The 27,591-nt window shown below is 40.4% G+C and overlaps 1 protein-coding gene across 6 annotated transcripts in view; it reads right to left on the reverse strand.

The window, feature by feature from the left end:
- The window catches only part of HECW1 (HECT, C2 and WW domain containing E3 ubiquitin protein ligase 1), a 252,940-nt gene that overhangs the window by 38,237 nt on the left and 187,112 nt on the right, over positions 1–27,591 (reverse strand). For all 6 annotated transcript variants that reach the window (XM_063158113.1, XM_063158120.1, XM_063158099.1 and 3 more), the window contains 11 exons: positions 24,180–24,330; positions 19,702–19,832; positions 17,022–17,143; positions 13,975–14,160; positions 13,249–13,383; positions 7,800–7,905; positions 7,510–7,606; positions 5,527–5,610; positions 4,427–4,536; positions 2,204–2,324; positions 664–777 (listed from right to left, as the gene is read on the reverse strand). In XM_063158113.1, the coding sequence (XP_063014183.1) occupies positions 664–777; positions 2,204–2,324; positions 4,427–4,536; positions 5,527–5,610; positions 7,510–7,606; positions 7,800–7,905; positions 13,249–13,383; positions 13,975–14,160; positions 17,022–17,143; positions 19,702–19,832; positions 24,180–24,330 (1,357 nt within the window). The remainder of the gene's footprint in view (positions 1–663; positions 778–2,203; positions 2,325–4,426; positions 4,537–5,526; positions 5,611–7,509; positions 7,607–7,799; positions 7,906–13,248; positions 13,384–13,974; positions 14,161–17,021; positions 17,144–19,701; positions 19,833–24,179; positions 24,331–27,591) is intronic.

Here is a 27,591-nt window from a genome sequence, read left to right on the forward strand (position 1 = left end):
GGATTTGAAAGGTTGTGCTTACAAACAAAAGGTCAGGGGTTGGCTTTCATCATACAAAAATGGCTCGTGGATTTTAAGAGTTGTACGAAGCTCCCTGAGAAAAGGCCTTCTCAGGAAACTTCCATTGCTTTCAGATTCCAACTGCACAAATTAAATTTTAAGGACTAAACAGCATTAATGCTTCTCATTTAAGATGGAAACAAGAAATCCACATATGGATAACAAATGATCATTAGTTGGCATGCAAAGCTAAAATTTTTAAAGCAAAACCAGATCTATTGTGAAGAGTTAGAGTAACAAACTGGATAAAGGTCTGGTCTCTAGCTATAGCCTTCAGACCGATTCAGTGTGTAAATATTGGCCTGGAGTTGAGTTTTCCCTTTCAGCCTGACAAAAAAACTACAGCAAACAAGATGACAATAGATTTAACCACGTAAACTGTCACCTTGAGACATCTAGATGGAAGGTGTTAGAGGAAAATGAAGTATTATTGTTATTGTTATTTTTAACAAATGTTTGCGTTGATTAAGATGAATCACTTACTCAGGGGTAAAACAAAACCAAAAAAAACATTACATAGCAAGAGCGGTTCAGCATTAGTCAACTTGTTGTTTTGCAACACAGCAGCTGCCTCAGAGCTGAGAGCATTGTGTGGTTCCCTACCCTTCCTCGCCAACGAACGTGACGTAGAGTTTGTTGCGCTGGAGCTCCTTGCGGGAATACGCCATGACCTGGTTGAAGGTGCCTTCCAGCAGGTGGTCACGCCGTATAATCAACCTGCAAAGGGAGGTGGAAATAAAGATCTGATCATGGGGTCTTGCGGGAGCCTGTGAGGCTGGAGGTAAACAACACCTATAAAGAGAGACATTCGTTCTCAGAGAATTTCATAAAATGGCATCTGCTGGTGCTCGTGCTACTTCACCATTACGGGTTTCCATTGGCTTTTCTATGTGCCCTGAAGGTGAATTCCTTCACAGTGCCATGATTAGGTTCAAAGTGCTGCTCTGCTGCTAAGACTCTCTGCAACACCCATATGTACAAATTTATGTGGTAGAGGGGGCTGTGAGTTCCCTCTATATATGAAGTCCCAGCTTTCCGGAATTGGCCTCAAACACTTCCTGGATTTAATCCAGTGAATGTCCATGGACATACTGCCTCTGTGGCAGGGGAAGCAAAGGGAGTTATCAGCCTCTGTTTATACAACACATCTCTCATTCCCTTACTAATATCTACAACAACTTAATGGATAGTACTTTTACACACCATCTGTGCAAGAAACCCTTCTTGTTCATATGTTCACGGACACTTTAAAACAGACCTTCTAAAATATATTTAGTGTCTGCCTTGGACATTTAGCATTTAGCAGGACACCAAAAGGGGTAACCACCAGCGAGGACTCCTCAGCTCTATAAGATCATTTTGCTGATGACATTTGCCTGGAATAAATTGCTTGGCTTCATACTTTTATTTTTTCCATAACAGATGTCCTTTGGTAGGAAGCCAACCTGAGGCATAAATTCAACCAGATGCCCAGGAAATACCTTAGAAACAGCCCACAGCCTTTGGCAAAGTTGGATAACTAGATTGAGCACAAGTTGGTACAGACTCAAAAGCCAGCTAACAAGATATATGGAAAGAAACTCCACAATCAAATGACAGAAAACCCCAAATACATGAAGACTGGCACAAATCTCTCCAGTTCAAATCCAGGAGGGCTATCAACACAAAGAACTATGGAAAGTTAAACCTGCATGTACAGACTAATTTGTGTAGGATCCTGTTCTGGCCCTGAGTTACACTGATACCCTGAGTTATACACATCTACTGCTATGTAGAGCCAAAGAATTTGGAGTCATCCCACCATTACAATGATATAGCTGTTATTAATATCTGGTGAGTGTTTGCCTGGAAGGATAATTCTCCTACTGGCAAATTATAGATAGGAATATGAATATCCCTGTTAAATAGGCAAGAAATGGGAGAGTAAGAGAATACGAATCTTTAAGAAGAAAACTTCCACACAAAAGCCTCTTGAAGGTCACTCTTTTGCAGAGTATATGAAGATCTTATCTTTCCCTGAGGTTATGTAAAAAAATGCAATCTCCAGGGTGTTTTACACTCCCTATCCCTGTCCTCATGGATAGTGAATGACAAAAGACAAAGCTATGTCCCCTTAGACTAACTGAATGATTTTAATACTTACTTAATTTTCCCTGGACCTTGCCCATACCCTTTGGCTTCAAGTTTTCGATAGAAATTGCGCAGCTTGGCTTCAAAATCCCTCCTGTATGGAGAAGGTGCTCTTGCACTTGCTCGCTGCAGCCCTGGAGGAGGGAAAATAAACAGCATCCTAAGGTGTAAGGGGCTTGACATTCTTCCAAATCATGCAGTTGATGTTTCCACACAGAACGGGTTAAAAAATGTGTTAGGAACTTCCTGAAGGTATACAGTGCACTCACTGCTAGTTTTGCTCTATCTGGCATCCATAGAGTTGTAAGTTCCTGTAATTCAATGATTGAAATGAACTTCCAGGGACTGTATCCTCTTCACTAAAAGTACTGTTAAGCTCACCTTGTGTGTGTCCTTGTGTTGCCTCTGCCTTTAGCTGTGACTGAATGGAAACTGAAGGATCAGAAAGGCATGAGAAAGACTGACATACATATCTACCTTTCATGGTCAGTGGCATTTAGGTTTTCTTTCCCTTTTGAACTTTTAAGAGATCTCTCTCCTCTGCATTGTATAGGAGATCTCCTTACTTGGCAGGATTAAACCTCTGAAACTCAGAGCAATGCTTCTCACTGGAGCCTAGCAGCCCAGCCAAGCTGGGAGTCAGGTTTCCCTGTGTTAATCTGACTGTATATTAAACACTTCCAGCTATCAACACAAAATCCCTCTGTGGCATCAAAAAGGATTTCTGTCAGCAGGAAATGCTACATTTCCCTATTATGATTCACACATAACAGCAGATTTTTCAGCAATTTGGAACTTGTTTTATTTTGAAGGCTCCATTCTCAAAGTAGGAGATTATTCTTTTTGTATAAACAAGTGCCATGCCATAAAAGGCCAAATAATGGATTAATGAAATCCCATTTACCTATCTCATTACAAAAGACAGTAAAATACAGCCCTGTTATGAGAAATCTGGCAGCAAATGTTCCACAGGAAAGAAAAATAAACCCATCACATTTAGTGGGAGCCCAAAGTATTGTGGCTGCCATGAGGGAAGGACATTATTGTCTCAGAAAAACAGAAAATGCTGCTGTATTTATATGCTGCAGTATATACATGCAGCACAAAGAGAATCCCTTGCATCACTTCTTTCTTCTCTAAGCCTTCTGTTTTTCCCCAGCACATAAGAGAAGGGGTGCTCTCATGGGCTCTATAACCAGGACAGAAATTAGCAAGAAGACAGTGTCTTGCTGGAAATGAGTATTTGTCCTTGTGTTTTCACAAGTCTCCTAAGTGACATTTGTGCCATATACTTGGATTCTTGTCCTGAAGGGGACTTGCTTATGACCTGTCCTGATGTAGACAGGGGGAACTTGTACTCACAATGGTGTTAAAACTCATTAATGAAAATAGGACATTCTGACAGAACACAGTTCTCCTGTAGAGAAGGGTTTAGCATTTAATTTCTTCACATCAAAAAGCCTTTCCATTTTCCACATCCACATCCAAGATTTGAACTTCTCTTGTCCATTAATTTTGTTTGAAATCAGATAATTTAAATGCATGCCCAAAAAGTTCCACCAAAAATGGACTTCAGATCACATTTCTGTTGATTCTCTCAAAATGGCCACTGACACAGCCACGCAGTGAGACTGTGGTGGGGTTGTGTCTCTTGGCAAAAGGGAGACATTAGCTCCTCAAATTTCTATAGCATAAACAATAACTACAGAGACACAGCACAGCTGGAAATAACCTTCTCAGACAGCATGTCTTTCTGGAAAATATGTTTCCTTTCGAACCTAAGTTAATGGGTTCAACACAGGAGGTCAGGCTAGATGATGAAGATGATCCCCTCAGGTCTCAAAATAGATGTGCCTAGGGAAGAAGAGAAGTTTTTGGAACACTGAGTGGAGGAGACTGAACTTTACAGGGGTACTGGAACCCTGCAACACACCTTCAATTTGGAAGGTGCTCTTGGCTGCTGTCACATAAAAAGAATGTCCTTCCATGTCAGTGACTTATGCTTGGAGTACACCACTCAATCCTTTCCAGCAATATCAAAAGGCATATGTGTATCAACAGACACAGAGCAGCATTGCAAACTGATCCAGCAAAAAAAGCAGCTGGGATCAGATTCGGAGTGGACACTGGAACTAGCAGGCTGACAGCTGATGCTGGCTCTGAATCTGCTCTTTTCTATTTATTAGAAGAAATACCACAAATGCAAGATTTTGTTCTAAAATTCCCATCTCCTTACCTGGCGAGTTTTGGGGTGATGAACAGGGTGAGCAGCGAGGAGAAAAACTGTAACCTGGATGGAAGGCAGCCTGCAGTGGTATGTAGGACATGATATCCTCTTCAAAAAGGCTGCATGCAAAAAGTCATAGGGAGAGATTTAGTTCACATTCATCACATGAAGGAATGTAAATACGCAGCATGGTGCAAGTTCATTGTGTCAGATGTTTGGGTGCATCTCTGAGCTCATGGATTAAAAAAATCCATAGGCTTCCCAAAGACAGCCTGGTCACTAGCAATGAAGAACAAAATGAATTTTAATAGATGTGTCATGCTAACATGATAGCTCAATCACTGATGGAGAGCAAAGACATGAGGCTACATAGGAAACAGGAGCACCTTCAACACATTAGCAGAGAGAAGTAAAGATGCACACTCTGTCTCCCAGGCTGTTTTACTCGGGCCATTTTCATGTAGTTCAGTGCTCTGACTGCTTGAATTGAAATGATGGGAATAAGCTGTAAACTTCTTGCATTAGGCCGTGCTATTACAGCACACCAACCCCACCTGGGTAATGCAACATTTCCCATCTCAGACCAAGACAATAAAATAACTTAGCTGCACTGAAGAGAAGCAGGGCCTAAAGGCCAAGCTCTCTGGTTCCAGTACAAACTGAAGCCTTATCTTCATTACCCAGACAATACCCACTGCACTGGACATTGAGGTTTCATGCATGTGTGGCAGCACTGCTGCAGTAAAATTATCAATTTTATGAGCAGTTACATTACAATAGTGAGAAAGGGATTTTTCCCCTCTCTTTTTTTTTTTCTTTCTTTAAAAAACAAGATTTTTTTCCATTAAAAGGACACATTTTGACCTGATTCTTTTTTATCTGCTACTTGATGGTAATAGCCATATTGACTGAGCTGGCTGGATTTACTGCACTGATGGAGGCTGCCTTCCAGGAAGTACAAATTGACAGATTGACTCTGGCTGAATCATTTTGGATGGCTATCAGTATGACCTGATTTAACAAAATCTTTTCAATTATGCTGAGAAAGAGCCAGATAGTTTCTCTGGTACTGTAAGTAAAGACATTATGCTATTGATCAAATTGATTACCTCAGCAGAATTACTAAATCTGCATCACACGACAACTTTTCAAGCCCATGTGTACCCTCTGTCCGAATGTAATGGATCTTCTCCCTGAAACATAAGTGACATCATGGAGAGGAGAAGAAAAAAACCAACAAAACCAGAAAAAAACGTGCTGTTATCACAGCTTGAGTCATGCATAGAGTATTTATTCTTTGGTATTTTGCCAGTTTCTGTTTATCTCCTTATAAAAAATGGCAAACATCCTATATGCCTGATTCATTTTCTAATCTTCCAAACAAACTCGTAAAAAAAATTCTGTCTCCATCACTCAGTTTATGGATCCAAAAGAAAGAGATTTTATTCCCTATTTTAGGGAACAGAGTGAGTTTCATATGTATATGTCAGGTCATCAAGTTCAGGTTTTTTGTGTAAGCCTACAACTAACATAGCACCTTTTGTTAACAGAATTTGCAGTAATATCCCTTCCTTTCCCTCTGTCAGTTCCATCTCAGAAATAACACTCTAACATATATTGATATGAATTAATCACACAGAGTATACAGTGTAGTATGTGTTGCATGTGTAAAATCATACCTTTTGTTAATAAAAACTGGAAAACATAGGAGAGGATCCTATCATCAGATTAACATCATGGAGGATAAGCATCTACACCCCAGCCTATCAGTGTGTTTCTAAAGCATTGCATTGTCCAAATATTTTTATTCTAGTATTAAGTCAAAATATTTTATCTCAAGGATGTGCTCTGGAACCTTGTAATCAAGGTCCATGAAAGATGGGCTTTGCATCCTAGGAGTTTGCTTAACACCTGCTGCATGAGCATTAGACAGTAGCTTGGATCACTCCTGGCCCAAGGTATAATCAGCAATGACCTAGAGGCAAAAGGCTCAATATCCTGTTACAAATCTCGTTATACACTGGCTAAGCTGTCGAGCCCCTATCACTGGTCAATTTTGTTCTCTGCTCAAAAGGAGATAAAAGCATTATCTGTTCTCTGGGAAATGAGAATTCAAGTTACAGCTGAGGAAAAAAAATAGTCTGGAATAATGTGATGGTGAAGATAAAATTTTCTCAGTTACAGAAATGTACATCTTGAATACTGAGAGTATTTTTCATTCTATTTCTCATTTTATTTGCATGTATCAATTCCTCGAGAAAGAAGTCTAATCCTTACACCCAAAAAATTCCTTGTCTGGCCCTCAGAGGTAAATGAGGAGTCAGTAAGGCTACCAGCAAAAGCACACTGCAGGAATTTGGAGGCTCTCTCCTCCTTCAGCAGTCCTGCAGCCACACCTCTGACTGCACAGTACAACCTAAACTCTTGGTCAAACTCTCAGCTGGTGCATATGGGCAGCCCTGACATTGATTAACGCCAGCTTAAGTTCTTGGCCAAAATCAGTTAATTCGAACTTTGGAATTTGAATGAGTGTAAGCTGTATTGGTGATTGGTTCTGGTTTTTTCTGTTTTTAAAAAATCTAATAGGAAAGGAATGGGCTTGACACAATATAACTACTTTGGAAATTACTACCTTTAAGTCAAGTGAGAAAGATTAAAGACAATAGTACAATCCACTTCATAATAATGTTCCTATTACTTTATAATGGATAGGGTAACTATATCCATGACAGAGGTGTGAATCCAACCATGAAGCAAAATCCCAGTTCTGCTGGACTTATTGGGGTTTTGCTGCTGACTTCCATCCAAACACTCTTTTAACTCTTATCTTCTGAAAAGCAAAGTGATAATTGCAGGTGAAGGTGGAGTTTCTGATTATTATTTGCCCACATTTATTTTACTTCTTGGATGTCTGTGGAAAGTAACTATAGTAACTACACGGATCCTGGTGGTTCCCATCTACTCTTTAATGGTGGCAGTTCCATAGGAGCTCCAAGTTCATCTGTTGTACTACAGTTACTAGAATTTTGTTTTCCCCATTACAAAAAGCACTTTCTGGGAGGAGGGTAGAGCAGTCTGGCAAAAAGCAGTACCTGAGTGCATGGTTTCTGGCCAAGCTGGGCTGACGCTCCTGCAGCATCTCAAAAATGTTGGGTTGGCGTAGAAATGCAACAATCTTGTCATTGTAAGCTGGAAAAGGTAAAATCAAACCAGAGGCTTTATTTGCCGCGTCACCAGAACTCTGCAGGGGAACACCGCACTGCCAGTGAGGCACAGAGCAACATGAGGCAGTGCAGCACACAGCTGATGAGATGTCCTAAACCCCACCTTTGTGAGTTTTCAGAATTAAAAACTTTTTTCAGAATTAAAAATTCAGGCTTACCCAGAGGTAATGCCTCGTGATGGTGCTGGTTTCGAATAGCTGTTACGAGACTATTGCCTGGTCTGGCCAACAGAGTAACTCCTCTGTTTCGAGAGACTTCAGAGGCCTACAACATCAGAGAAAAGGAAAAGAATGATCAAAACTGACCACCAGTAGCTCATCAGTCAGTTAAAAGATTTGCCATTTTTACTTCTGCAACCTTCAGAATAGTCCATGATGCTGACCAAAGGGCAGAAAGCATGCATGAAAATTACAGCTTTATACTCCAGTCGACTTAAAAAAGGCAAGTAATTCTGTGCTTCCAAATGAAGGTACACCATTATCCAGAGCTATCACACCCCCTCAGTGCTGAAGGCACTGGAATCCAGAAGTAAATGCATGTTAATGTAGGTATTGCAGTGATGGATATCTCTGGTTCAGTGAAAATAAAATCTCTATAGTACCTAAATCTCTCCACTCTGTAGTACCAAACATGTATTGTTTTAGCATAACTGCATTACTTCAAGGTTTTTACTCTGTAGTATCACACTACATACTCTGTAGTGTCAAACATGTATTGTTTTAGCATAACTGCATTATTTCAAGGTTTTTATAGCAATGTTTTTGAAAAGAGAAAAACCCCACAACGCTGCAACGTTCACTCAGTGTTACTGAAGGGAGATTTAATAGTGGAAATAACATGAGGAAGGCATATCTATGTAGATCACAGCACAGAAAAAGGCTGTATCATCCCAAAAGGCTGCCTAACTTGCATAACCAGAAATTGGATTGTAAACACTGGAAATAAGAACAATTTCCAAAGACCTGATAAAGGGAGTAGTAAGAAGGAAATTTTTCACTGCACCTTAACTGAGGCACTCAAAGAAAGCCACTGTTCCAAATACACTATCTAGTGAAAGGAATCATGTCAGAAAGGCAGATTTCCTAAAAGGTGAGAAGACACTTCTGTATGAAGATATTAAAAGGCAAACAATGACATTTGGCAATGTTTGCACTAAGGCATTACTTGCTGGGTAACCTTTTGGAGACTTGTGAAAGTTGAGGGGAACCCACCTGTCTCTCATGTTTTCCTCCAGAATATGGCTACAGTGAGGCCAAGAGAGGAATCATAGAATGGGTTTGGGTTGGAAGGGACCTTAAAGATCATCTAATTGCAACACCCCTGCTAGAGGCAGGGACACCTTCCACTAGACCAGGTTACTAGGGCTTCCTCCAACCTGGTCTTAAAACACTTCCAGGCATGGAGCATCCACAGCTTCTCTGGGCAATCTGTTCCAGTGCTTCACCACCCTCACAGTAAAGAATTATTTCCTAATAACTGATCTCAACTTACCCTCTTTCAGTTTAAAGACACTCCCCCCTGTCTTGTGACTACAGTGTGAGGCTGTATCAGGACAAGATGCACTAGGAATTCCAACTGCCACTCCACTGGGCTAACAGCTGCTCCTTTCTCGCTGCACAAATTATAGCATTTGGCAACTACTTCAGGAAGAAATTGCCCCAACTTCAATATTTTAAATGCTTAGCTCTGCATCCAAGCAAACGGTGCCAACTCATTTTCAGTGGTACAGCCAAAAGCCAAGTCTTCCAACTGGATATACACACAAATTGGGAAGCTAAATGTGCCTGGCAAGCTGCCTTTTGGAACCCATAAAGCTTAAAATGTTTACACATAATAAGATACCAGTCAATGCATTTGATACGTGTCAACACACAGGTTAAACAATGAAAAATCGTAACTATTCTAATCAAACACACTGTCATTTAAAACACAAAACTGCTGTGCAAGTGCATGGTGAATGTTTCGCTTCATAATCCAGTTAGGATTTCACTTGTACCCTTCCACTGCCTTTGTCTCCTCCTCACACCCCCACAGGCCACCTCACAAGGAAAGTTCAGATCAGGCTTAGGCAGCTTTTCCCCTGTGCCCCAGGCATCCACCCCAGTAAATGATGGCCTTTCCAGCATTCACTCTATGCTATGGCACAGGGCAGAACCTTGCAAGGGTGCAAGAGGTGCCCTGTGATCCACTGCCACAGTGGGCATGTAGAGCAGCCATTTCCTGGGCTGTCTGTTGGCAGCATGGCCACGATCACACGCTGCCCCAGGACCAGCTGTACTAGGCAGGATGGGTGGGAGGCTGCTAAGGCTTTGTTGGCTCAGCTTCTTCACTTCCAGGGGGCCTGGAGTTCAGGTGATGATGCCTATCCCTCAGGTCCTTGTAGAACAGACTTGCAAGGGAATGCAGATGGTGGGTGAGCCTGTTTTAAAAGGTGATTGCTGACTCATCCTTGACAAAGACAAATCCTAAGGCCTTGTTGCTACACATAATTTTACTGACCAGAAGACAGAAAGGGGAAAGGGAGGAGTAACAGAGGAGTTAAACATGTATCTCCCATAAAAATTAGCACCAGGTGTTATTTGCTCATCACTTGGGAACTGCATGGTACTTCTGCCCAGCCTGGGCCTGGATCCTCCTCTTGCTCTTGTTATCATTCCTTTTTTCAGCTTTGCAGTGCCTGGACAGATTTCTCCTGGAGCAAGAATTTTGGAAGGAAATGTGTATAGTGCCTGTGAAAAGAAACGTTTGCTCCCCTCTTCCCATCTTTCCAGTTCTGGTTTAAGAGCTAAAGTCATCTAGACATTGTAAGAATTCAGTTGGGTACACACCTCAATAAACTGGTGATGTAATTCTCTTCATCACCATCCCTAGGCATTGCTCATGCTGTGTTTGGTCTTTGCACATTTACACCTCCAAACAATTTTTCCCTGGCAACACAATGGGAAAATTCCCAGCCCTCTAATTAACTTCCATTTTGCTCACAATTTTCTTCCCACTCTTAGCTAATAGAAAACAATTGATTGCTCCAATTTAGTGTTCAGTCACAATCGTCTTGTCTACTTTAACTTTCTAATTGAACAATTTAATTTTGATTAGCTCATTATTCTCTAATAAAAAATAAAGAGTGACTCCTCTAATGATTTTGTGACCTGGTTCATGTAGTGCAGAGTAATTGACAGATTTATGTCAGGTTTTAACAGCTTTGATATTGATACTGGGATGTTGCAACCAGAGTGGAGAGTCCAAACTACCAGATGAGCCTTTCAAGATGTAATACCTTTTCCTGGGTTTTATATTGCCACTGGATTTCAGAGGCCCGTTTGAATCCTTCTACTTGCTTGCTGTGGTTTGGGTTGGTAAGGAGATGTATATACTGCCATATTCCAGCACCTTCTCTGCACCTCCTGCCTCTCCCTTGCGGATGCCTGCTTCCTTCCTCTTGCTGTCTTTAAAATCTCTACCCTGTAATCATGGATGTTGACTTTCACTGCAGATGGGAAGTCCTTTAGAGGGAATGGAAAGTGCTTACAAACTGTTCTGTTTATAGAAGTGGCAGAAGGAAATTAATCACTTAGTGACTTATACTTTAGTTACTGATGGCCACTATAGCTACCTGACCTTTCCTTCCAAAAATCAGGTATCAGGTAACTAAGAGCAGCAACAACCACCTTTCTCCTGTAAAAGATTGATAACCCTTAAATAAGTGCTTAATAAAGAACTTGTAGCATTTTTTTCAAATTAATATATAATACCATTTAATATCAGTAATCTACACAGAACAGTCGAAGTTTTTGCAGAGGCCCTTTATTTCATTACCCTGGCTCTTTTCTGTGCCCTCTCTGGCAACCACAACTTCACTATTCTGATGTCCTTCAAGCTCCTTTGACACATGCAAATAACACTGAAAACTGGTGAGCCGTCCTTCGTGGTCCTTCTGTCCTGGTGACAGCTTCCAGAGGCCACACCATCTGCTCAGCAAAGAAACCAGCAAGACTGCAGACAGCTGACACATGGCCAGGACAAAGTCCCACGTGTGAGGCTACAGACATGATTTATAGGCCAAAGAGCATCCCAATGCACTTGGAGAAAATGGCATGGAACATGAGGCTCTAAATAAATGGACTGAGCTGCGAAGGGTTGAATATTTTCCTTGTAAATGAGGGACTTTTAGGCACCAATCCAAAGTCCTTGGAAATCAATGGGAGTCCTTCCAGTGCAGCAGCAGACACTTCCACATGGGAAGCTACTTGGCTACAACAAAGAAGTTTGGCTATGACAAAGGCGTAGAAGCACTGTGGGACCCGGGCCACCAAGACTGGGAGGTGACTATTTCATTGGCTGATCATGCCAGAACAGTGGCCTCAAAGAACAGTTTTTCATTTCCCTAGATAATCATTATTCAAAAGTATTCAATACTTTTGATTTCCTACCCTTTACTGGCTTTTTCGGTGTTTATCGCATATTGCTCCTTGCCAGCCTTGCCAGTGCTTGCAAAACCAAATGTATTTTTGGGCGAGGTCATCTGAGTTGTTCAGGGCTGTTTCTGTCCCTGACACGGCAAATTTGCAAGGAAGCCTCAGGCAAGCACAGGCACAAGCAAGAATCAGGGTGCAGGTGGCAACCAAACCACAGTCATGCCAGTAATTCAATCACAGCAGCAAAACTAAACTGAGGGCTGCTGACAGAGGGAAGTTGCTAAGCTGGTAGGAAGATATGACTGAAACAGATCCATTGATACACTTCTATCTTCAGAAAATATGGAGCTGCATTCACCCAAGATGGAGAGAACATGCCCAAGCTACTCATGCCTGGTTTGCCTTTGGTCCTGAAGAACTGACCTGACACCCTCTTTAGCTCCTAATCCCAACCCACCTGGCAGTGAGAGGTACTCAGACTGGTCCTGCTGCAATAAATTTTGATGCTAATTTCACAAGCATTTCTCTGGATATTTTTGTGGAAGAGGAAGATCCTTTCACCGTAATTCATGTCTAGTTCTATTCAGCAACAATCTTTACAAATATTTAACTGTATGGATTTGCTGTATGAAGAATCAGATTGCTGGTACTTTTTCCTACTTAAATCCACAATGCAAACACAGTATTTATGCTTCTTTCAATCCTGTCCATGGCCCTCAGTGACAAAAATCATCCCCATGATATATAGGAAAGATATTTAATGTGACTGAAAGCTGGGAAAGCAAACCTCAGCATACATTACTGCACTACTTCCAGGGAGTCTATCTTTTCAGAGCACAGTGTCACAGTGGGGAATGAAGAAACATATGAGGTATCAGACTATAAAAAAATTAATGAATAACTTAAGTAAAGCAAAGCAGGATGTTGAATATGGATTCTTCTTTTAAAATCTATTCTGTCGTCACTTCAGTTATGCTTTCTTGTTTATTACTTTATTCTGAAAACCATCAAAATATAAACCAGCAAGCTCTGAAATAAACCCTTCAGAAAGACAAAAAAAAAACACTTATTGTCTTTGGAAGATAGACATTCGCAAGACAGTCTGTTTCAATGCTTTTAAAATAAAAGAAGTTCTTATAATTCTAGAGAAGACTGCTGTCAGAAGTTCCTGAGTTGATATGAGCACAGTTACCTCTCCAGCGCTGTAGCTACGGAGCCGCTGGAGATGTTGCCGGTGAGTCAGGTGATTTGGGAGACGCCCATTCTGCAGCGGGATCCTGGGATCTATGAAGGTGGTAGCACGGCTGTTGTGGTCAACAAAGAAAGACTGGAACACAAAGGAACAATGGTTTCTTTAATAAGACTGACAACCCTGCGATGGTATCGTGGGAACACAGCAGGAAAACCACTGGCAACCTTGGATAAGTATAGTCCATTGAAGGCACCTGCAACAACAGGACTCAACTGGCCTACTCAAAGCTAGAATAGCTCTTAGAAAATATCTGAAGCTGTGTAGACCAAAATCACGTGTAATGGCCATGATGTACACAAGACAGGAGAGAATAATGTTATTGGGAAATGCTGCTTTAACATATTTGGTGGATCCAGAGGTCAGTCAGCAAAGCTTTATTCAATGTAGAGACACTGAGTCAAATTTTGAGGTCACAACAGATCTACTCTGGCTCAAACTTTGTTGTCAGTCCAATGCTGCCTTGCTTTGGTACAATATTCTACGGAAAGCCAGAAATGCTTTGAAACTTTGAAGCTTTTTTCCTGCTTCTAAAATAACTCTCCTTGCTGCTTGTGTTGTTTAAACCAAATCTTCACTGATTTTGAGTCAAGAAGGAAGGAACTTTTAATAATCATGTAGTCTGATGCACTGTGTTAAACAAGTGATTAGTTTTGTCGGCATTCTTACCTTGCCCTGCTGGTCAGTTTTTATCTCCCAGCCACGAGGAAGCTCCAGTCGGGTATCAGCAAACATGTTGATAAAATTTACTAGGTCTCTGTTGTGCTGATATCGCTCAAAATTACGAGCGTCTCTACGAATCTTCAGAATCATGTGCTTCAAGCAGGTGCTGTTGGTGAAGACTCGATAGGCACTCTGTGAGATGGATAACAGAAGGGAAGAAACCCAGTTCTGATGTCAAAACATATTTGGTTATTTCATTGGCCACATGCCCAAAGGACTGAAACAAATCTTGTTAGAATCGAGAAACACTTCCATCTCTTTGTTTTGATTTCAATAACAACTTTACATGCATATGCAGAATTAAAAAATACAATCTGGAAAGTGAAACATCCCACACATTATGCACAGTTAGCTTGTGTAAGAACTGCCTTTTTAATGCACTTCAAAAATGGTCAGCTGAAACATCACACACTCAAGGTGCATGTAGTTGACTCTTTCATTACTTTTACTGGTTGACAGAAACAGTGCTTGTGTGCCTCAGCAGCGCCAGAGAGACGCAAAGACAGCTGTGAACATCTATTTTTGCAATAATTGAAATCAAGATGTGCACAATAGGACTCATGAACTTAAGAGGACCCCAGTGCAGATGTTTCCATATGAGCTTGCTACCTTTTTTATGGTGACTATACAGCCACAGGACAGGAACTGACACTTTTTAATTGTCTATTTTTGGAAGACGTGAATTGTTTCCTGGAATGGAGTATTTGTTTCTGCGATGACTACTAAATCTAAAGCTTGTAGATGATGTAGAGGCTCTCAGCTGGAGACACTTCCATGAGTCCAATGAATGCCACCCCTCAGGCAGCGAGTTGTATCTCACAATGGGCATTAAATACACCTCTAGGGGAATGTGGCCTGAGGCAGCTCAAGGGAGTGAACTGGTCTGATTGCAGAATAGGGGCTCAGTGAATTGTATTTGTTGTTCAATATGTGTTGTTCAGTGTGTTCAATGATAGAGCATCACAAAATAATACTTATGCTAACAACACACAGGCCCATTCACAGGCCACTCTTTGAATCCTTCACTTCAGGGAAAAAGCTCCTTGAGACAGAGTAGGAAACTTCACAAAAATCTCCTGACCTTTTACTAGAGAGAAAATGAGTGCCTTGGTTTGCTGGTCAGCCCAAAGGATTGATTACTCATTAGAGTAATAAAGACCACTGTAGGACTCCTGTCTTAAGTAAAGTGAGGTCCAGTGTGCAGACCTGGAATATGTCCAGAGAATCTGACCCAGCAGCTTTGAATTCTCATTTTTTATGCGTGTTTAGTGCACTTTAACCACCATAATTCAATAAAACATCTACAGGTATAATCTTTATTATGTAAGGATTTATTGTGGTGACACCACTGAGAATGCTCCCTGTAGCACAAGGTCCCTAATTATGGCAAGGGCTGGTAAATGTTATGAAATCACAGAGATATGATCTCTGCCCTGAAGATATGACCTGCTTATAACCCAGGAAAGCTTCATGGTCACAGATTTTTAAGATCCCAGGCTACTACACAACAAAAGTTGTATTTTGATCTAATGTATGATCAATGACTGGCTTGAATATCTCTAAGCTGCACTAGGGAAACAAAGAGTGCAATGTAGTTTTATCTCTTAATGGAAATAAAATATCTGAAAAATGAGAGCTTTTCCCTTTTAATTCTAACTGCTGGACAATATTTTCCAATCCCAACTTCAGTGGCATAATTAATAGCTTGAAATTTTAATAGGGGCTTGTGGTTAAGATATTACACTCATGTTAAGGCAAAAGTTATGTGGGCAATTATTCCTGTACAAGTGGTATCTGTAGGACCATTTGACAGATGTTTTAATAGATTATTCTGGTCTTCACATTAGAGACAAGTTTTTAAGATAAAACTGAAGGCCTCTTTCTGCTTTTTTAGTTTCAGTGACTAATAAAATTGGAATTTAGTCTCTTGTGAGCCGTTCTTTACACAACTATGGAATCAGTTGCTCATTTTTCCAAAAACCATGCTGGTCAAAAATTACATTGCTCCCAGCTATAAATCATCATATATCACCCTGCTAATGGAAGAAATTATCTGCACTCCACAGCCTAGTTCAGGGAATGTCAGATGAGTTAATACATCCCTTCCTTGTCAGGATCTCATGGGTGATAATCTCTGGCAGATGCTTGGATGGCTGGCTTCAATCCTCCAAGGGCCACAGCCAAAACCTGATGTCTGCAGTCAGCTAAAAGGCTGTGCTGAGGCAACTCTCAGTGTTTTACCTTCTCTTCCTTTTGAACAGGAAGGTCATTGCTACCCAGAAATGGATGACTTTCCAAATAGTCACTTTTAGATGCCTTGTTGAACTAAATTCCAGATATGGCAAACTAGGACTGCATCTCCTTGTGGGACTGCCCTCTCTGCTTCCTCCTGATACTGCATTTCCTCCACTCCCCTTCAGGTTTGCAAGAAAATGTGTGGTTTTACTTCATTATTGGAAAAAAAAAAGTTATTTGAATTTTGAAAATTTGTTTTTATTTGTCCTTTTTCCAAAATAGCTACACTGACACAAGTCAGTATTTCTTTCACTCAGTTATGCCTGCCCCCATTGTGGGAGTGCAAATTGCAAGAGTTAATTTTTTTCCCTCTGTTTCCCTTGGTGATATCTGAGTAAGACTTGGTGGTATCTGAGTAAGATTTCTCAGGACGTTGAATCAAAAGACAACAACTTCACTGCCTGCAGGAATAGACAACAGAATCAACCAATCTGAAACCAAGGGTTCCTGCTTGTTCTGGGTTGGTAACATTAATGAGCTGCTCTGTACCACGGACGCTCCATGTCAGGCAGAATCTCAGCAAGAGTCTCCTTGGAGCAGCCTGGCTGTAGTGTCCCAACCTGGTCTGGGGCTCAGAAAGGACAACTGAGCCCCAAGTCACACAATTCGGGTTCACTGTGCATTCTCCATGCAGGTCTGGGACACAGCACTGGGACTCAAAAATCAGTTATGTGGGAGAGCAAATCATAGTTACTCACATAGTTTGCATGCAGCACAGTGAAGAACTCGGGATTGGTGATGAACTTCACAGCTGGAGACTGCAGCAACAAGGTGATTTTTTGAGAATTCACAGGAGAAAGGGAACCTTCCCTCCTAATCTCTGAACAGAAAAACCCCAAAAAAACAAGACACAGAATCTTATTAATGTAGTGGCAAGCACAGTCTATTATTTACCCTTTCAGAAACAGCTGCAGAAGTGATGATATAAAAAGGCCACCACCTGCCCAATGCACTTAGCTTGGCACTCCCAAGACAAGCAAACTGATGGATGTCCTTATGCTTAGTGATGCAGTGCAGGAGCTGGATGGTTTCCTGAACTGCAGCTTATGAAACTCTGTGTCAAGTCTGCTGCTGTCCCCAAGTATAATGTGACCACAGCAGTTTTCACCAGCTGATAGTTTGGTTCACCCAGGTCTATTCTGCTTTCCCCTGCAGCTGATTTTAGAGAAATCTGATCTCCCAATCCAGCATTACCCTTTACTTTAATTGCACTGGTTTTGACAAGTACAAGGTTTTGGGGACTTGTATGGTAAAGAAGACAAAATCAAACACAATTGCATTATTTTTAATGTGTATCAATTAATGAAGCACAGGAGCAAAACTGAGCACTGAGAATGTAACTCTGTAGAGGTAGAAACTCTTGATGCTCTTTAGCTACCAGAAAAATTCTTCCTACCATTGAATTATGGCTATGGTGTTCTGGCATTTTTAAATAAAACTACATTTTATTTGCAGTCCAAGAAAATTGGATGCAGATGTCGTCAACAGAATACATAAAATTCACTTTTTTTTTTTTTCTTATTAGTTATAACTTTTTTCTTCTTGCTGCATACATTATTTTATCAATTGAAAACTGCAGACTGGATCAGTTTCTGGAGTTAAACTGATTTATACTGACTTGGAACTTGGATTAATGTGCCTTAATTGTATTCCTTCTGATATTTTTCATTTAAATTAAAAGACAAATAACAAATGTATAATACTGCAGCTTTTTCTTTCCCTAATGTGTTTACACCAACATTGACCTTCTACTTCTTGGAATTTTATACAATATTGATGTCTTTTTCCAAAAGCAAAGCAATTATCTATAGCAAAAACCATTTCCTAATAACTTATGGTAACATTTATCACACTGATTAGCTCTTTGGGTTTAAAACAAAAGAGTGCATGGTAAATAATAAACTGAACAAAATACTTAGGGGTGGTAACTCCTATTAAATTACTATTTTATTGTCTATGATACTAAATTATTATACCTATTACAAGTAATTGCTACATTACTTGTAAATACTAATAATTCAATGTCTACATAATTTCCACTTCCCTAACATAGACAACTGGGTTTTCCTTATAAGATCCACTGTAGGTAGAAGTCCCTTTTTAATTGCAATAGAAAAGATGGCAAGGAAACTTGAGCATCAAATGTTAAACATCCTTGGCCAAAATTGATTTTCAAGCTAAAAAACCCTAATGGATCAAAACAAGCAAAATTGAAATATTTTTCTAAACTTGTTAAAAAATTTATTATTTCTCCATGTATTTTTTTCCTATTCAACATGGAAAACTAAGAAAATTCAAGCAGACACTGTGCTGGTTCTTTCCCATTACCAATCCTATTTACAGAGGGATGGCAAAAGGATAGCAAGAAGTTGGATTTACTCATGGCAGACAATACAGAACACAAAGTTTGGTGGAGGCAAGAGTGATCCAAAGGAAGACAACTGGTCAATCATTTTGCTGGTGCTAACAACGCAGGGAGTTATTTTTGCATGGTCTCAAATTGCATAGTGGCACTAGACTGATTGCTTCCTACTTGAAACAAACATTTAAGACTGTGGTTTCCCAAATGTTTTGAGAAAACATCTTTGGTAGGAGTGTGACTACCACCAAAAAGAGTAGAAGAGACCCCTGCCATCCCATCCTGCCTTCAGTACGCATTTTCCTCTTCTGCTTTGTAGGAAAACTCTTGTCTCCTTATCTAACAAGCCAGATGAAAGATCCAATCTGGCTGTAAACGACAAGGACAAGAAGCCAGGCTATTTCTCAGGCAGTTCACTTCTCAACTCTGGCATGGGGTCCTGTCACATAAATTAGTGGTGAGCAAAAAGACAGCTGTGCCTTCTTTGGCGACAGCCCACACTTAGGTCAGCTCACAGCTATCACAAAACCACACCTTTAAAAACCACAAGTATTTCATACATGATGCCAGGGCTGCTGCAGGTGCAATCACATGGGCTAGTGTGGCAGTGCAGAAGCCAAGCCTAGCAAAAATAAACTGCAAATGCCCCATGCTACAAATTACATGGCCACAAAAATAAGACAGCAGACAGCGCTATTTTTGCAACTAGTAGGTGAACAGTATTCACCTAGTAGTTGCAAAATGTCTCTTTCATTTTAGTTTCAAATGGCTGTTTACTAAGGTAAAAATGCTTCAAATGCTTCGTCTGTCTTAGTAATTGTTAAAGAACAGAAACTGTTGTATCCAGCATTGTGCTTGTAGCTTCACATCTAAAAACTGTATTTGCAGGTCTTTTTTTTTTTTTTTTAATTAGGTTTTTCAACCTGGTATAACAAAAGTTCAGTTGCCCCTGGAAATGCAGATTTCCCCAGAACAGAATGGCACTGAACATGCCACTCAGAAGCTTTGCTGCCCCATACCTGGGCTTGGCTGGGAAGGCTCTGCCTCAGAGTCACTTCCTCCTCCAGTGGGAACTCTCTCCACCCTGTTGTTTACCACAGCATCATCTTCAGTCCTCTCTGTTGCGATGGTTCGCTGGATGTTTTGGTACCTAGATACATTCACAGAAAGGAACAATGAGATTCAGTAACAGAGGTGCCTTCTGTTGCTTTCTGCTTTAACAATGAGCACTGTTTCTGAATTATCCCAATATTTCCATCTTCTGTGTACAACAGAGTAAGAGCACAGCTGACCCTTCTCTTGCAGCTGGTGCAGCTGCTCACGCTTGGGCCAGCCAGCACTCTGCAAACTTGGCATTTCTCAGTGACTAACAAACAGCCACAGCGGGTGCCGAGTCAGCAATACTCAAACTTTAAACACATATTTAGGCTGCATGTTGCTACTTCCCTTTAAAACATCTGGACACCTGGAACCCAAAACTAGAGGTGGATCATGGTTCTTCCTCTCGTTTAGCCTTATGGAAGCATAACCAATGAAGTAAGGACCAACCCTCTGATGCATTGGGTAACCTTCAGTCTTTCTTATTAAATTACTGGATGTGCATCCTGAATCCTGAAAATAAATCATCTTTTCCTGATGAAGAACTAATAGCCTGGAGTGTTATAAATTCACACTACAGAAATCAAATTCTCCTTAACTTGTTCACTCATAGTGACAGATGAATTGGTGAACATGTTTTCTTGGTTCTACTGGCAAATTATGACCATGTCTTACGTGTATCATAAATGCATTTTATACAGAAAGAGAGAAGAAAAGAAAAAGAAAGCATAACAAGAAAGAAAGAACTAGAAAGAGAAAGAAAAGCAAAGCTAGAAAACAGACTTTCTTAATTATTTTAACTAGCTTTTATTCCATCCCGATATTTTTAATCCTTCTTTCTTCATGGCATTTCCGTGCGTATTTGAAAGAGGATGGCTTTGCTGCCTGCTTTTAATGTCATCCAGCATTGTTTGTCTTTAATTTTTCTGACTTACACTCTTTGCTTTCCTCAGCTCAAGATCCGACTTACAGATTTTTACTTACTTTCTGTCTCTGTATTTGTTAATGCACACTTTATTCCAAATAGAAGTTAGGCATGAGTAAGTTCCTCAAAGCGACACAGGATCATTAAAGACATGAGTTAGGGTTTGGCTTTTTGATATCTCAAAAGACATAATCTCCAGTAGCTCACTGAAAGCCAATCTTAAGCGAAAGGGCTGGAGATAATTAAGAAAAAGTAATTAAAATTTTAATAGATTTATACTAAACTTTCACAATGCTATATGTCTCCCTCCATTGTTCAAAGTCATTTAAAGCTACATTTAGTGCATATTTTGATAGTTTAAGAAAACATCCATCTTTACAAAGAAATTCTGGTAGCAGGTTTTGCAACAGCATGAATTTACTGCAGTTTTAAACCCTCTGGTTTTAGACCTACATTTTGCAGCTTTATTCACTTGACTGCAGGCAACTGAATGAACTTTCCATTCCAGTACTGCAGGAGTTTTACAACACCCACGTGCAATAGAAAGGAAAGGAAAAACCAACCACAAAATCCCCCAAGTTCATATAATCAAGGGATATAAGCACACATATAGAAAAACCCTGTACCTTCAATTTAATTAGATGGTAGAAAATCCCCACTGGCAAACCTCAAAGAGCAACAGCAGCTGTATGCCAACAAAAGTCTATGCATTTCTTTTGCATCTCAATACTATAAAATCACCTTATATAAATACCCAAAAATGCCAAAGTAATTGGAGAAAACATTGGAAGTGCAAAAGTTATGGGAATGAATGCCTCTGGAAATTTGTCTCCTTTCAAAGTGATTTGTCAAAGAAATGGAGCTTAAGAAATACCACACTGTGGCTGTCCTAACCATGATGGTTGTAATTTCTTATGTTGATTATTATCTTGCAAACTAATGCAAAGACAAGTCTAGGCATACATATGCTGCAAAGTATCCTTTCAAGAGAGCTTGAACAACAAGGGCTGTTATCTACCTGACCAACAAGTAAGCAAGTCAGGTAGTGCTCCAGAAAATGAGCAGGAGCCTTTAAAATTAGAAGCAAGGATGTTTCTTTGGTGTTTGCCCGGCACCTGGATTCCTGTTTTGCATTCCCTGTATTCTCAAGTGGCCCATACAGCTAAAGGGAAGCTTGGAGCATAGAAGGAAAGCAGGACTAGGTTTAATCACATCTATGGGGTTTTTTTCAAGCTGAATTTCCAAAGCTTTGTGGTTTTGGCTGGGCTGGAAATACCAAGCTTCCTTGTAATATTTTGGTCTTTCCATTCCCTTAGACAAATTAAACCAGGAAGCCAAAAAAAAGTAAATTTGTTTTAAAGAAAAGTCACCAAGGTTTTTCAAACTGCGGAGTGATGTTGAGTCCAATTATGTTTGAGGTTAGAGCAAAAGCTCAGGCTGCTGCTAGTTCTGTCAGCAAGTCTATTTTTGCTGCTGCCTCACCTAAAATGGCTCTCAGGTGTGTTTGCTGAAAAACATTTCAAATCATTAAGTTTGAAACACAACAAAACAGAATTCTGAAATGAAGGCTTAAAACAATGTCCAATCCTCAGAAGTGTTAATAATAACTATGAAAAGTAGCTATCCTGACATTCCTGAAATGTGAAGACATGAAATACCTGAAATTAGATTTAGGACTAGAATAACTTTAAAAATTATAACAGCCAGGTTAAAACTACAAAAATTACTTGCCACAGGGCAAATGCTCAGGAGATTCAGTATGAATCCCTTTCATCAGTATCTTAGGAAAAGTTCACAAGTAACAATAGAAGATCTTTGTATTCAACTTCCCAAATCAACAGAGCTCCTTGCAGAGAGGAGAGAATCACCAGCTTTTTTCCTTAGTCCCAAGAAGCCATGACATTTCATGTTTAATAAACTGCAAAGTCTCCAATGGAACTTGCATAAGTAGAGATTTGCCACTGCTGAAACTCCATACTTCTCCCTTTGTAACTGGATATATGAATACTAAAAACTTAATAATATTAAGTCTCAATTCCCAACCCAAACCAGTGATAATCAAATAATACCCAAGACAGACAGCCTACATGAAAACACTGAATAATATGAGGGAAGGAGGTCACAAAGACGATGCCTACGCTTCAGTTTCTGCTGTGATAGCTGGTTTAATGACTAACCTGCTCTAACTAACAGAATGGTAAATCACTCTTATAAACATTTATTCCTTTCATGGTTGTTCTGCACTTCCATGAGCTCAACCTCAAAAAAAAGGAAAAAAAAAGAAAAAAGGTAAAAAAAAAAAAGGATCTATCTCCACATCAGCTTTCTGGTTTCTGTGGCAGATAACTTTTTAAAGTGGTAGCCAAATAGTCTGAACTTTGACATGGCTAAAATCCCTCTTGAAGACCACTGCTAAATGGCAGAGAAGTCATGTAAATCCTTTAAAAGAATCTACAATCTACATTAAAGATTCACTTTCTTACGTTTTTTTTTTTTTTTTGTTTTGCTTTCGTTTTTTGTTTTTGTTTTGTTTTGTTTTTTTTTTTTTAATATTAACATGGCAGCTTGAGGCTTATGTACAAACCTATAATGAAAACAAATACTGGGCAGGTTCTCTCATTTCTGCAAGACATAATACATGCTATGAAATACTACTCAAAATAATGCATTTTGGTAAAAACGATTATTCTTCAAGAGCATTTTGAAGGTGTCAGTTTAAGTTGGCCCAGTTCTCCCAGACTGCCTCATTCAGGGCACAGCAGCTCCTAAACTATTCAAAGTACTCTGAAAAGAGCACTTTTAAAGTCTGCATCCTTCTCTCAGCTGCAGATTTTCCTCTAAGCACAAAAGAAAAAGCAAAAAAACTTTTGTGGCATTTTACAGGCTATAATTAAAATATAATTTCAGTCTTGCCTATCCTTCTCTAGAAATGGCGTCATTATAGTAAGAAGAGAATTAAAAAAAACCCCAAACCCTCTTTTTAAGCAAAAATGGAAGATTTCTGACCAACCGTTTATTTTTTTCCTTTCCTTTTAAATTCAGTCTAAAAAGCGAGCATGAGAAGAAAATGATGAACAAATCTATGTGTGGACTAGTCAAACAAAGCTAAAATATAAATGACAAATCTATGTGTGGACTAGTCAAACAAAGCTAAAATATAAATGACATTGAGAGGTCTGACAGATTTACAGGGCCCAATGCAACACTAAGCAGACCTGTCTACCTCTAGAAATGTGCATGGTGCTATTAGAGCGGGGCTCTGCCCTGGAAAAGGAGACAGACCTTTCAACGGGCCTAATTAGCATGGGTAGAAACGCCGCACGGACACGGCAGCAATTCCAGCCAGGTCCCAAAAAGCTTTGCTTTTCACCAGCTGCTGACCCATCAACAGCAGCACTGCTACAGCTAAGCAGCAGCAGCAGTGACTCCATGCCCTGGAAGAACAGTCCCTGCCCTCCCAGCGCCAAGGCTCACCGGCGGTTCAGCTGCTCCATTTGCTGGATGGAGCCGGACCTGTGGATGCCGTCGGGCGTTGCCGCGGCCGTGGGCCGCTGCCACGTGGTGGTGCGGTTGACGTGGTCCACGTAGAACACTCTCCCGTGGCTGTCTATCCGAGCTTCCCAATCTAGGGTGGGAACAAAAGGAAGGGGTGATGCTGTCAGTGGGATGCCTTCCAGAAAGCCTGCGTGTGGGAGGTACATACAGGCACACACACATACACAGACAGGGTATATACACACAGGAGATACTATATATATATACATATATAGCCTACATGCAATACATACCATGTGTATATATTCAAAGTACACATTCAGGTGTGTGTATCTATTATTTGCTTGTCTATATATACATATATGCAGAATATGCATATACAGAAACATTTTGTACGCAGCACACAGGTAGGCCATGGAGTTCACTACCACAGCACGTGAAAAACTAGTGACACACAGGGGCTACATTTTTAAAAGAATGAGGTAATTTTTCATTTTGTGATATTGTTTGGCTGAATTCACTGCAGGTCGGAGTAGCCACAAAGAACCGACCCTTTTTATTTTTTGTTACGTTTCAGAACAAATATGCTTTATTTCTCTTCCTTTTGCTAAGTGGCTTCAAAGGACAGCATACAGCAATTAAAGACTTCACTGAAAACTGATCACAGACTCTTTGGACATACCTTAGAAATCTCTCTAAACAGAGAATTGCTGTCATGAATGCAAACTAGATTGAGAGTTTGCAGAATAATATTGAGCCTTCTATCATTATTGTTTCCTGCTACTGTTATTTTTCTCCCATGATTCAAAACTAAAAATTATTTGGTATATGATGGCTTGTGGAAAATGGTAATGTTGATAAAAAAATAGAGTTTGTAACAGAAGAAATTCAGAAGTGAGTTAGCTAGCAAAGCCATGTGTCAAACTGGTTGGAATGAATGGAGAAGTGGAATAAATTAGGCTTGCTAGTTTCATATTTCCACATGACCCATCAGCTGATGGGACATCTATGTAAATACATGCACATACTTTCTACACGAGCTCAGAATGCAAACCTACTGGCATTCACACACAAATCCACATACGGTGATTACCTTTGAGGGCAAGCATTTCCTCATATTTCCATATTCTTACTATGATACCATCTTCCCTGACGAGTTCTCTCCTCCTATGGTTTTCTATGATCAAATTCAGGATCATCTGAATTTCATACTTTATGTATTTCATTTCCTATTCTCTAAGAGCAGGATGGAAATTGCACCTTTTCCTACTATATTTGGAAACCTATCCTTCATGATCAGTTCCCATCCTTTGAATGTTGGCCCTGACTAAACCTACTTCCCATATGTGATCCCAGACAAGTGTAGGCTGGCTGAAGACCATGGCTAGCTGCCTGCCCCTGACAGCTGAATCCCACAGACCTTAAAAGGGTGTTGGGAGTCCTTGGAGAAATTTTCTGTAAGACTCCAAGACAGGAAGAGCCATAAACACATGCATTGTTTCTTTCAAAGCTACCAGAGTCCTTAAAGACACAAACTCTATAGTCACACCATGGGCACACATGCAGCATCTCTCACTGTGAAAATCACTACGTTATTTAAGGAGAGGACTCTCTCTTCCTCTTCCAGGTAAAGTTTCCCAAGGATGTGGTAGCTGTTTCAAGAACAAGATCACAGCTTTGTGAAAACCACATCAAGAACATAAGACAGTGAAAAAAGCACATCAAATACAACATACGCACATTGAGGTAAATCAGACTGACACATAAGGCAGGTCGAAGGCCAGAGCCTTGCTGAGCATGCTGGCACTGGTGGCAGGTGCACCACTGTGGGTGGGAAATGGCCCTTCTGGAGCTATGCATTATCTGTGGTATCCTCAAGGAAATAACCTTGACCAGATCAAAGATGATTCAGCTCAACATCATGAAGATCTTAATTTTCCTTGCTGTTTTCTGGCAAAGAACAAATCCTAGCCCTCACTCCACACTGCTGCTGTACCTAGTAACAAGTTAAGAATGACATAGGTCGACAGAGAATTAGAAGCTTGCAGGCAGTGCTGTAGAAGCACGCTCTAGACAGCTTACAGAAGACACCAATTGGTCATATTGGTCCAAAGCCTGCTGATGAACACTTAGCAAGAATAAATATTATTACACCGCCAAGCAAGTTTACACAGTTACACAGCCTACCAAGATTTTATAATAGATCCCTGTGCACCATGAGGCCTACAGGTTGTTTTGCACTAATTAAATACAAATTAGAGTTCCTAAGCTTCTAAGCATGATATTTGGAAAATTAGGAGTAAGGAAGCTTGTCCAGAGCTTGGAGATCACCGTGAAAACATGAGGTCAGAGTGAATTATGACTTCAGGAAGGCTATCTCTGTTGGATGTGTCAGACATACAGCAGCAGTATGTACAGACACAAACTACACCTGTCAGTGAGGGTTGCTTTATTCACTGCTTTACAGGTGTGTCCACCTGAAACCATGGGCTGAAACTGGCATGCAAATATTATAAACTGTGTGTCTCATGCTCCTTGCAATAGCATTTCTAGTCAGCTGAGTAACTCCTTTTGGTTACTTGGCAAGGCTGTCAGAGGGTGGCAGGTACAACTTCAGTCGTATGCAGGTAGCAGGTGTACTTCCTACCTTCCCATAAGACAGCCTGCAAGTCACACAAGTCACTGAAGCTCCCTGAATACGATACCAGATTTATGGACAGATGGATAGATACCTGCACAGTGAGACAAACAGACTGACAGGTGAACAGCTTCCAAGCTGTGCTCAAGTCCCTTCATGCTACTTTGGGAGTAAAGATGATCTAGGAAGCAGCCAAATTTCCTCAGGGTCTTTTGTTAAGTTTTCCAGGTAAAATAAGACTGTGACTACTACGAGGACTAACCTCTATCTAACCTTCACAGTAAGAGCATGCTAGAGCATGGGCCAGGGATGTGAGAGTACTGGTTCTGCTCTCCAGTGATCCCCCTCCATCAGCCAAGTCATATTTCACAGCAGCCTCTGAAACTGCTCTGATTTATATCAGAAGATGCAACTTTTTCTGGCAGGATCATGAGGGCAAAGAAAATGCATTGTCTTTTCCTCTCCAAGCTCAGCCATACTTTGGCAAAGCACAGCTCTGAACTGGACACATGTATTTTTCTTGGCTTCAGTTCTGTAGGGTTTCCAAACACAGGCATAATAAGGGGTGACTGGTAATGCCGTCATGATGCCGTGCAAACACCGCAAATCTTCTGTTAATCTCGTATCAGACTTAGCCTTCAGACTGGTCATTAGGAAACTCCTACATAAATAAGGAATCTCTTCTCTTCATTTTCCCAAATAAAACTGTCTGAAATTAAATTTCCGCCTCAAGGCCAGCTGTTGTGGGGTTGT

This window comes from Melospiza melodia, chromosome 1, assembly GCF_035770615.1.
Source record: "Melospiza melodia melodia isolate bMelMel2 chromosome 1, bMelMel2.pri, whole genome shotgun sequence".
Taxonomy (NCBI): Eukaryota; Metazoa; Chordata; class Aves; order Passeriformes; family Passerellidae; genus Melospiza; species Melospiza melodia.